Below are 12129 nucleotides of genomic sequence, written 5' to 3'. Positions count from 1 at the left end.
ACTAGTACTTATTCATTAGATACTAGTACTTATTTAAATAGTGACTAGTCACTATTTTTTTGTTACTAGTAAAAAAAAATTTTTTTTGCCATTGACTTCTATGGGATCTGTCATTTAGATATCAACTATTCAGTTCTGACTAGTATCTATTCCAATTGTGACTAGTACATATATATTAGATACTAGTACTTATTCATTAGGTACTAGTACTTATTTTTTAGATACTAGTACCTTTTAATAGATACTAGTACCTATTAAATAGATACTAGTAGCTATTAAATAGATACTAGTACTTATTCATTAGATACTAGTGCTTATTATTTAGATACTAGTATCTATTAATTAGACACTAGTACTTATTCATTAGATACTAGTACTTATTCAATAGATACTAGTAACTATTTATTAGACACTAGTATCTTTTGTAATTGTTACTAGTAACTATACTTATTTTACTAGTCACAACTGCTTTTTTACTAGTCTTATGTTATGACTAGTCAGAACGGCCACGGTAGAGTTCAATTAAAAATCTTACTAGTAAAATTTAAAATCTTACTAGTAACATTTGGAATAAATACTAGTATCTAATAAATAGGCACTAGTATCTATTGAATAAGTACTAGTATCTAATGAATAAGTACTAGTATCTAAATAATAAGCACTAGTATCTAAATAATAAGCACTAGTATCTAAATAATAAGTACTAGTATCTAATGAATAAGTACTAGTATCTATTTAATAGGTACTAGTATCTATTTAATAGGTACTAGTATCTATTAAAAGGTACTAGTATCTAAAAAATAAGTACTAGTACCTAATGAATAAGTACTAGTATCTAATATATATGTACTACTCACAATTGGAATAGATACTAGTCAGAAGTGAATAGTTGATATCTAAATGACAGATCCCATAGAAGTCAATGGCAAAAAAAAAAATTATTTTACTAGTAACAAAAAAATAGTTACTAGTCACTATTTAAATAAGTACTAGTATCTAATGAATAAGTACTAGTATCTAATGAATAAGTACTAGTATCTAATGAATAAGTACTAGTATCTATTAAATAAGTACTAGTATCTAATGAATAAGTACTAGTATCTAATGAATAAGTACTAGTATCTAATGAATAAGTACTAGTATCTAATGAATAAGTACTAGTATCTATTGAATAAGTACTAGTATCTAATGAATAAGTACTAGTATCTATTAAATAAGTACTAGTATCTAATGAATAAGCACCTAATGAAAAAGCACTAGTACCTAAAGAATAAGCACTAGTATCTAATGAATAAGTACTAGTACTTAATGGAATAGATACTAGTATCTAAAAAATAATTACTAGTAGCATGAAAATAGATACTAGTAGGCTTAAATGATTAAATGTTAAAACGGCTTGCCATATGAAGGTCTGGCTACGCGAGACTAGGGGGCGGTTAACCCACATCAATAGTTTAAAAGGTCAAACCACAAACCTGGCAACCTAGAGGATGTGTACTTCTGTTATGAAATAGTACAAACCCCCTCATTTCCGGTTACAGGAACTTGACTGTCAATGTTTTCTCAAGCCAGACTAGCCGATTAATAATGTGTGCAAAATAAATATTTTTTTAAATTTCAGAGACAGCATAAAAAACTTATGATTGCTGTTGTTTCCCACTATATACGGCTTCTTCAAAGTTCAACTGAACTTTAAGTTTTTGTCGACTTTAGAAAACGTTGGCTCGTGAACACACGCCGAGATAAGAAGGTCTGTAGTACTCGAGTCCGGACTTGTCTCGGACTCGCTGGTATTCGGACTCGGACTTGTCTCAGTCTCGGCCACTGGTCTTGCCAAATATGGCTTTTGGTCTCGACCGAGTCCAGGTGTCTTTATTATGTTCCCAGTAACGTATTATTGTAGTATTCACCCGCAGACTTCCGCAGAAATCTCTGCAGATATAGTGCCCGTCATTGACAAGTACGACCTGCGAGTGTGTGATTTATTTTCTACTATTTGCTACGGCAATACCGGCGCATTGCTGAGATAACAGATCCGTCTATTCACTGCCGATCATAATATCAATTTGATATGGACTAGTGACTGTGAATATTAAAGACTGCTATCAAAGTCTGAATGTTCAGCGAGTCTCTGCAAATGAGAGCCGCAGGTTCATGTACTACACATACTCAAGTATACGTTCATCTTCAGCATTTCATCGTCATATACACTCAGAAACCAGTCAAAATAAAAGTTCGGTTTAATGTGAAGGAATTATCACAGATAGGCTATATGAAATTATCACAGATATATTTTACTGGAGTGAAGCTATATTGTCATTTAGTTGCTCAAATGCTAAGAACTAGTACCTAGCAGTTGTAATAGCAGTGGGTTGGTTTTGTATATCAGTTCTAACACTGCTATTATATGTCACCATTCTGTTTTCTTTAGATTAGAAGATTATATGATATCAAGGGGAATGTCTATACTTAAAAATCCTGGGTGTTGTGACACTGTTTTTGCTTAGATCAACAAATAATAACCCAAAATGATTGTCTTGATAACGTCATGCATAAGACTTTTTTTTCCTGTCCTGGACTTGGTCTTGACTCGGACTCGAACCTCTTTGGACTCGGTCTTGTCTTGGACTCGAACCTCTTTGGACTTGGTCTTGGACTCGAACCTCTTTGGACTCGGTCTTGTCTTGGAATCTAACCTCTTTGGACTTGGTCTTGGACTCGAACCTCTTTGGACTTGGTTTTGTCTTGGAATCTAACCTCTTTGGACTTGGTCTTGTCTTGGAATCTAACCTCTTTGGACTTGGTCTTGGACTCGAACCTCTTTGGACTTGGTCTTGTCTTGGAATCTAACCTCTTTGGACTTGGTCTTGTCTTGGAATCTAACCTCTTTGGACTTGGTCTTGGACTCGAACCTCTTTGGACTTGGTCTTGTCTTGGAATCTAACCTCTTTGGACTTGGTCTTGGACTCGAACCTCTTTGGACTTGGTTTTGTCTTGGACTCGAACCTCTTTGGACTTGGTCTTGTCTTGGAATCTAACCTCTTTGGACTTGGTCTTGGACTCGAACCTCTTTGGACTTGGTCTTGTCTTGGAATCTAACCTCTTTGGACTTGGTCTTGTCTTGGAATCTAACCTCTTTGGACTTGGTCTTGGACTCGAACCTCTTTGGACTTGGTCTTGTCTTGGAATCTAACCTCTTTGGACTTGGTCTTGGACTCGAACCTCTTTGGACTTGGTTTTGTCTTGGACTCGAACCTCTTTGGACTTGGTCTTGGACTCAAACCTCTTTGGACTTGGTCTTGTCTTGGACTCGAACCTCATTGGACTCGGTCTTGTCTTGGAATCTAACCTCTTTGGACTTGGTCTTGGACTCGAACCTCTTTGGACTTGGTCTTGTCTTCTAACCTCTTTGGACTCGGTCTTGTCTTGGACTAGAAACTCTTTGGACTTGGTCTTGACTCGGACTCGAACCTCTTTGGACTTTGTCTTGACTCGGACTCGAACCTCTTTGGACTTGGTCTTGTCTTGGACTCGAACCTCTTTGGACTCGGTCTTGTCTTGGAATCTAACCTCTTTGGACTTGGTATTGGACTCAAACCTCTTTGGACTTGGTCTTGACTCGGACTCGAACCTCTTTGGACTTGGTCTTGGACTCGAACCTCTTTGGACTTGGTCTTGACTCGGACTCGAACCTCTTTGGACTTGGTCTTGACTCGGACTCGAACCTCTTTGGACTTGGTCTTGACTCGGACTCGAATCTCTTTGGACTTGGTCTTGACTCGGACTCGAACCTCTTTGGACTTGGACTTGACTCGGACTCGAACCTCTTTGGACTCGGTCTTGTCTTGGAATCTAACCTCTTTGGACTCGGTCTTGTCTTGGACTCGAACCTCTTTGGACTCTGTCTTGTCTTGGACTCGAACCTCTTTGGACTTGGTCTTGGACTCGAACCTCTTTGGACTCGGTCTTGGACTCGAACCTCTTTGGACTTGGTCTTGGACTCGAACCTCTTTGGACTTGGTCTTGACTCGGACTCGAACCTCTTTGGACTCGGTCTTGTCTTGGACTCGAACCTCTTTGGACTTGGTCTTGGACTCGAACCTCTTTGGACTTGGTCTTGTCTTGGACTCGAACCTCTTTGGACTTGGTCTTGGACTCGAACCTCTTTGGACTTGGTCTTGTCTTGGACTCAAACCTCTTTGGACTTGGTCTTGTCTTTGACTTGAACCTTTTTGGACTTGGTCTTGGACTCGAACCTCTTTGGACTTGGTCTTGTCTTGGACTCGAACCTCTTTGGACTTGGCCTTGTCTTGGACTCAAACCTCTTTGGACTTGGTCTTGACTCGGACTCGAACCTTTTTGGACTTGGTCTTGTCTTGGACTCGAACCTCTTTGGACTTGGTCTTGGACTCGAACCTCTTTGGACTTGGTCTTGTCTTGGACTCGAACCTCTTTGGACTTGGTCTTGTCTTTGACTTGAACCTTTTTGGACTTGGTCTTGGACTCGAACCTCTTTGGACTTGGTCTTGTCTTGGACTCGAACCTCTTTGGACTTGGCCTTGTCTCGGACTCAAACCTCTTTGGACTTGGTCTTGACTCGGACTCGAACCTTTTTGGACTTGGTCTTGTCTTGGACTCGAACCTCTTTGGACTCGGTCTTGTCTTGGACTCGAACCTCTTTGGACTCGGTCTTGACTTGGACTCGACTAGTCCTCAATTGTCACAGTGTCTGGTTTATGTTCCTTGGGTCACCACTAGATGTCCTCCTTCCCCACGGTGTCCATCACACTATTGAACTACTTTTCCCACGATCCTTGTCTTCTCATTATACTCAGCTGTCCCTTGTCACTAATCATTGCACTCAGCCAATTCCCCATTAGCATTGTCATTTCCCTGTGTATATAACCCTGTCTGTTTTAGTATGTGTCACGGAGTCCGTGTTAATGTCCCCACACTTCCGTTCCTGTTGTTGCCTGTACCTTGTTCTTGTCTTGTGTCTTCGGATTGCCTTTATGGATTATGACCCTTGCCTGGACTGTGTTTTGTGAGTACGGATTACCCCTAATAAATACTGCGCTTGGATCTACCTTTTCCTGTGTGTGTTCGTGACAGAAGGACTCCGTCACTACAAGATCCAGCAGTATGGGTTTACGTATTCTTCCCCCCACTACTACGAAGGAGAGGAGTGGAAGATTTAGTAATTTAATGGCCCTACGTCAGCAGGGCCAGTCGGTAAATGGCTTGTCTCAGACATTTTGGACTCTATCGAGAGGTATGGGGTACAATGATGTTACACTTAAGGACTTTTTTAACAACTGCCTTGACGACCCTTTGCCGCAGTGTGAGATGATGGGGCTGGAGACTCTGGATTTTTGGGGGTTCATTAATTACCTGCAGAGGCGCAGCCGGTGGGTTACGTCAGACCCATTTGTTTTTCCAGAGGGGAGGACTGACCTCGCGCCGGTGTCTCCAGACAAGATCGCCGCCGCCGAACCAGTGTCTCTGTCGGCCATGGAGAATGACCCACCACAGTCCGCACCATCAGCCAGCACGATTGCCTCTATTAGACTCGTCCGAAGGAGGAGTGGACTGGTGTCCAAGTTGGCCGATCTGCCACTGACATCTGTCCGAGCAGTCTTCCCGGAGGTCGTCCTCGAGCAGCCCGTTGTTGTCCCGAAGGCCGTTCCCGAACAGCCCGCTGTAGTCCCGAAGACCGTCCCCGAACAGTCCGCTGTCATCCCGGAGGCTTTGTCTGTGCAGCCCGCTGGTGTTCTGGATGTCGCCATCAGTCCTCACGTCACGCCTGCGGTTCCTGAGCCGGTGCCCGTGTCTGTTCCTGAGCCGGTGCCCGTGTCTGTTCCTGAGCCGGTGCCCGTGTCTGTTCCTGAGCCGGTGCCCGTGTCTGTTCCTGAGCCGGTGCCCGTGTCTGTTCCTGAGCCGGAGCCAGTGTCTGTTGTTCCAGAGCCGGAGCCAGTGTCTGCTGTTCCAGAGCCGGAGCCAGTGTCTGCTGTTCCAGAGCCGGAGCCAGTGTCTGCTGTTCCAGAGCCGGAGCCAGTATCTGCTGTTCCAGAGCCGGAGCCAGTGTCTGCTGTTCCAGAGCCGGAGCCAGTGTCTGCTGTTCCAGGGCCGGAGCCAGTGTCTGCTGTTCCAGGGCCGGAGCCAGTGTCTGCTGTTCCAGAGCCGGAGCCAGTGTCTGCTCCTGAGTCAGTTCTGGTGGTTCCGATTCCGGTGGTCCGGAGACGGAAGAGAAGGAGAAGGACCTCTTCAACGGACTGTCCAGTGGTTCTTAACCCAGAGACCATCCCAGAGGTGACTGCCATCCCTGACGCGCCGGTTAGGCATGCTGCTCTGCCAGCCCCGCCCGAGCTGCTCGCCTTGCCGGCCCCGCCCGAGCTGCTCGCCCTGCCGGCCCCGATCCAGCATCACGTCACGCCCGCCGAGCCTGAGCTTCACGTCACGCCTGCCGAGTCTGTTCCTGAGCCGGTGCCCGCGTCTGTTGCAGTTCCTGAGCCGGTGGTGTCTGTTGCAGTTCCTGAGCCGGTGGTGTCTGTTGCAGTTCCTGAGCCGGTGGTGTCTGTTGCAGTTCCTGAGCCGGTGGTGTCTGTTGCTGTTCCTGAGCCGGTGGTGTCTGTTGCTGTTCCTGAGCCGGTGGTGTCTGTTGCTGTTCCTGAGCCGGTTGTGTCTGTTGCTGTTCCTGAGCCGGTGGTGTCTGTTGCAGTTCCTGAGCCGGTGGTGTCTGTTGCTGTTCCTGAGGCGGTGGTGTCTGTTGCAGTTCCTGAGCCGGTGGTGTCTGTTGCAGTTCCTGAGCCGGTGGTGTCTGTTGCAGTTCCTGAGCCGGTGGTGTCTGTTCCAGTTCCTGAGCCAGGGTCTGTCTCTGTTCCGTCTTGGTCTTCACCGCCATGGCCGCCCGAGTGGTCGGCTTCACCCTGGTCGTCTCCGCCATGGCCGCCCGAGTGGTCGTCTTCACCCTGGTCATCACCGCCGTGGCCGCCCGAGGGGTCTTCACCGCCGTGGCCGCCCGAGGGGTCTTCACCGCCGTGGCTGCCCGAGGGGTCTTCACCGCCGTGGCCGCCCGAGGGGTCTTCACCGCCGTGGCCGCCCGAGGGGTCTTCACCGCCGTGGCCGCCCGAGGGGTCGTCTCCGCCCTGGCCGCCAGATGGACTGTCGTCTCCGCCCTGGCCGCCAGATGGACTGTCGTCTCCGCCCTGGCCGCCAGATGGACTGTCGTCTCCGCCCTGGCCGCCAGATGGACTGTCGTCTCCGCCCTGGCCGCCCGATGGACTGTCTGCTTCGCCACGGCCGCCGGTTAAATTGTCATCCCCTGTTCCTGTTCCCCTTCATGGTCCTGGCCCTCCATCCCTCCCCCTGATCCTCCACCATTCCACCTCCTGCCTGGACTCTTTGTTTGTTTTTTGTGGGTCTTGGAGCGTCTGGTAGCCGCTCCGTAGAGGGGGGGTTATGTCACAGTGTCTGGTTTATGTTCCTTGGGTCACCACTAGATGTCCTCCTTCCCCACGGTGTCCATCACACTATTGAACTACTTTTCCCACGATCCTTGTCTTCTCATTATACTCAGCTGTCCCTTGTCACTAATCATTGCACTCAGCCAATTCCCCATTAGCATTGTCATTTCCCTGTGTATATAACCCTGTCTGTTTTAGTATGTGTCACGGAGTCCGTGTTAATGTCCCCACACTTCCGTTCCTGTTGTTGCCTGTACCTTGTTCTTGTCTTGTGTCTTCGGATTGCCTTTATGGATTATGACCCTTGCCTGGACTGTGTTTTGTGAGTACGGATTACCCCTAATAAATACTGCGCTTGGATCTACCTTTTCCTGTGTGTGTTCGTGACATCAATGTCCTTTTGGTGGTTAATCATCCATCCATGATTGGCTTTCCATCCACAAAATCATTTGTGTGTCCATGTCAAAGCTGCTGCTATGAGGAGATGACGCATGCATTAAAAAACTCCTTTCACAAACCAATCGCAAATGCGCATGTATTGGTCATCAAGACTAATCTATTGGTCATCAATAATACATGTATGTTATGAATATTATTACAATTTTAAAATGCAATTAACAAATCATCTACTACCATTACATATTCATATAATAAAAATAATAAATAAAAATATGATAAACATTTTATTTAATGAAATATAATATATTTTTTAATAATTTAAAATAAGAATAACATTGTATTTAGTTTATTTTAAACTATATAAATTGAATAAATAAAATTACATAATAGCCTACATCTAACAGCACAGTACTATAGTGAGTAGAAACAAAAATTAAATAATGTAATGTAGTAAAATTGAAATATTTACCAAACAATATTTTAAACACACACACACACACACACACACACACACACACACACACACACACACACACACACACACACACAAATTGAGTCTTTACACACATGCACGGACACTGTGTGTACAGCAGTGGGCAGCATTGTGTTATTTACCATCACATCCGTGTGGATTCAGGGATCAGAGTCAGATCAGAATGTCAAACATTCCCAAACACTTCAATCCAAAGATCACTTTTATAATCCAGCTTATAGTTGGTCACGTTACATAAAGTGTCGCGTGTGTGAGGAGATTACAGTATTCATGTGACTGTAGTTCAGTTCAGACCTCTCCCTTAATTACATCTGCTTATTAATCTCAATAAACCAGATCCAAAAACCATCCGCTAAATCACTCCACATCTTCACTGAGCAGACTTTAGACAGGACAAACTTTGACAGATAATAAGGATGTAGTTTTTACGGGATATCAGTCTATTTTTACTTCCTTCTATTTACTTTTTTTTTTACTTTCATTTGATTGACATGTTAATTACCTGGTTATGCTTGCTTTTCATAAAATCACTTCTGCAAGACACTTGGGTGGAAATTAAATAGATTATTAGGGTCAGCAAACCAGAAATAGTCATGAATTAATTTCCCTCTTTATTTCCCGTTGACATGCAGCGAACAATGCGTAAAAGATTAAAAATATATAATAAAACATGGTCATTGCTGCAATGGAATGAAGGAAACGTTATAGTTTGCTCTCATTATCATCTTAATCTAATATTTACAGTGACTGTTCAGTATTTGTTGAGGGTCATTCATTATTTAATTCTTCATATGGATGATTAGATATTAACCCTTAAGCAAACACATGTACTGTAAAGAAATAATAACATCATCCAAAAACACATTCATCCAAATGTTGCTTGTAAAAAATAATTATTTCTATACGTTTCATTGGGAAGAATATTTGTCATTTGATAAGAAATGTTATTCAAGCAGTTCGAGAGGATTTCTGTTTGTTCCCCGTTTAATATAATCGCTGAAAGAGGAATAAAAGCTGATGTGTGCGACACCTGATGCTGTGAACATGTGAGATGGACATCGATAGAGTTTATGAGTATGATAAGATTTACAAGATTTGGATGAGAGTGAACTTTCTTCATTTTTACACAAGAGGCCAAAAATAATGTCTGACATTCAAATATAGCAATGTGTATTATATATATATATATATATATATATATATATATATATATATATATATATATATATATATATTATTATTATCAATCCATCCATCTGTCTCTATCCATCCAACCTCTCTCTCAATACATCCATCCATCCATCCATCCCTCTGTCTATAATCATCCATCCATCAATCCATCCATCAATCCATCCATCCCTCTGTCTCAATCCATCCATCCATCCCTCTGTCTCAATCCATCCATCCATCCATCCATCCATCAATCCATCCATCCCTCTGTCTATAATCATCCATCCATCCATCCATCCACCAGTCTGTCTCTACTCATTAATTTATTCATCCATCCATCCCTCTATATTTTTGGTATAATACGGTATATTTGAACTGCATTCTCCTGAGGTTTGCAGATGACACACTGTATTAAAAACACACCTGGTGAGTAAAGGTTATCTTCACCTGCAGTTCTGCTGAGCTGGTCTTGAGGTGTGGTTCTGGTCGATAATGCCAGATAAACCCCGTGAACCTGCTACTTAGAGTTTGACCTGAAGACAACATCACCAGTGTCACACACACACACACACACACACACCCCACACACACACACACACACACACACACACACACACAGAGAGATAATGTCTTCATGCTCTGAACGCTGCGAGTGAGATTGTGATATCTACTGTAGCAGTGAATGACTTCTGAGAGACAAATATTACATTTTGGATTTATTTACAGCTATTATTACTATAAAACATAAATTCTTAAAGGCAGTTCGAAAGGAAAAGGGAATGTTCATGCTGGTTGTTTTCTTTCAATGAAAATGAATGGGAATGAACAATGGAAAGCTCCAAAATGTACAAAAGCTTCACCAAAGTATCGTAAACCTAGTCCATAATCATTTACATGATCTTGACATGTCGATTTAAATCAAACCTGTTGCATTTATATCAGTGAATAATGACAATTTTAATTCATAAACTTCATTCGGAAAAACTTTAGTTTAGGGTCAAATTCTCACAATCAACTAGTTGCTTATAAGCATGTATATTACTAGAATATTATCTGTTTATTAATACTTATAAAGCACATATTAATGCCTTATTCTGCATGACCATATTCTACATCTCTAAATCCTCAACACCTAAACTACCTTACTAACTATTAATAAGCAGTAATTAGGAGTTTATTGAGGCAAAAGTCATAGTTAATAGTGAGAATTGGATCCTAATCTAAAGAATTGACCGTCATTCTAGCAGAATTTAATCATAAGTATAAGTGTAACACTATTATGCTTCAAAAGTGTTTTTGGCTGATATCTTACATTAAAAATACTAATGCAAAAATAAATTACAGAAATACCCTATAAGAATTTACTAATAAAAATACAGCATTTAAATCCAAAGACAGTCGCTACATGAAAGGCTGAATATCTCATCCGAGAATTTATGATTCATATTTATGAACAACGAATGACAAAAAAGTCATTTTTTTGCAAGCAAAAGTTCTCTTTGCTTTTCCATCCAAATGTAATCTAAAAATACTAAACATATTTAGGTAACACTTTACAATAAAGTTCATATTAGTTAACATGAACTAACAATGAAAAATACTTATAAAGCATTAATTATTGTACTAATACAAAAGTTATATGTTAATATTATTTAATGGACCTAAGCTAATATGAACTAATAATGAACAATTGTATTTCTATCAGTATTTCTCTTTTTTAGTGAATCTTATTTAATGCATTGATCCATGTTACTAATGAGACCTTATTGTAAAGCGTTACCAATATTCCATATGGAGAAACATACGGCACATATTGCACATGTTTAATATGTAGTTTCTGCGACAGATATATAGGAATAAGGCACAAATAAAACCTAAAGCATCATATTCAGAGCCCTATTTGGTCTTCATATAAGGACAGAAGCAATAAAATGCCCCAGCCGCTTAAAAGTCCCAGATTCTGCAGGAGAAAAACCAGCCAAGGTCTCTCACTGTCCACATGAACCAGCGAGGGAAGCTACACGACAAAACAGAGAAGAAGGGTTTGTGAGTATCTGTTAAAGGAATAGTTCACTTTCAAATAAACATGTCTTGATCATTTACTCTCAACACGTCATCCAAGATGTTCATGTCTTTCTTTCTTCAGGTGAAAAGAAATGAAGGTTTTTGAGGAAAACATTCCAGGATTTTCTCCATATAATGGACTTCAATGGCAACCAACGGTTTGAAGGTCCAGATGTGAGTTTCAGTGCAGCTTCACAGTCTCGACACGATCCAGCCGAGGAATAAGAGTCTTATCTTGGGAAACGATTGGTTATTTTCACCAAAAAAACAACAATTATATACTTTTTAATATACTTTTTCGTGATCTTTCCAACGTGATGACGTAGTTCAGATCATTTTACTGACTCGGATCTTTGAATCTCGTTCGGCAAAATGAACGAATCTTTTATCGAGTAATTTCGTTCATTTCAGCTCATAATTAAAATGTCATGTTAAGTAGCCCAGCACATCTAGTACTTAGGAACATGTTGATTACATTTGAAACGTTGGGTCCAGCTTAAGTCCAGGCTATTGCAGTGTGTTCCCCTCACCTCCTGATCC

The 12129-nt window shown here is 41.9% G+C and overlaps 1 protein-coding gene across 1 annotated transcript in view; it reads right to left on the bottom strand.

Annotated features, from left to right (window-relative positions):
- Positions 1 to 10230: 10230 nt before the first annotated feature.
- Positions 10231 to 12129, bottom strand: part of slc39a4 (solute carrier family 39 member 4) — a 36449-nt gene continuing 34550 nt past the window's right edge. Inside the window, exon 12 of the mRNA XM_079591394.1 lies at positions 10231 to 11542. Coding sequence (XP_079447520.1) covers positions 11414 to 11542 — 129 coding nt within the window. The 3' untranslated portion in view covers positions 10231 to 11413. The remainder of the gene's footprint in view (positions 11543 to 12129) is intronic.

This window comes from Phoxinus phoxinus (assembly GCF_949152265.1).
Source record: "Phoxinus phoxinus genome assembly, chromosome: 19".
Classification (NCBI taxonomy): domain Eukaryota; kingdom Metazoa; phylum Chordata; class Actinopteri; order Cypriniformes; family Leuciscidae; genus Phoxinus; species Phoxinus phoxinus.
Note: the sequence above shows the minus strand (reverse complement) of the source record. Positions and strands in the feature narration are given on the sequence as shown.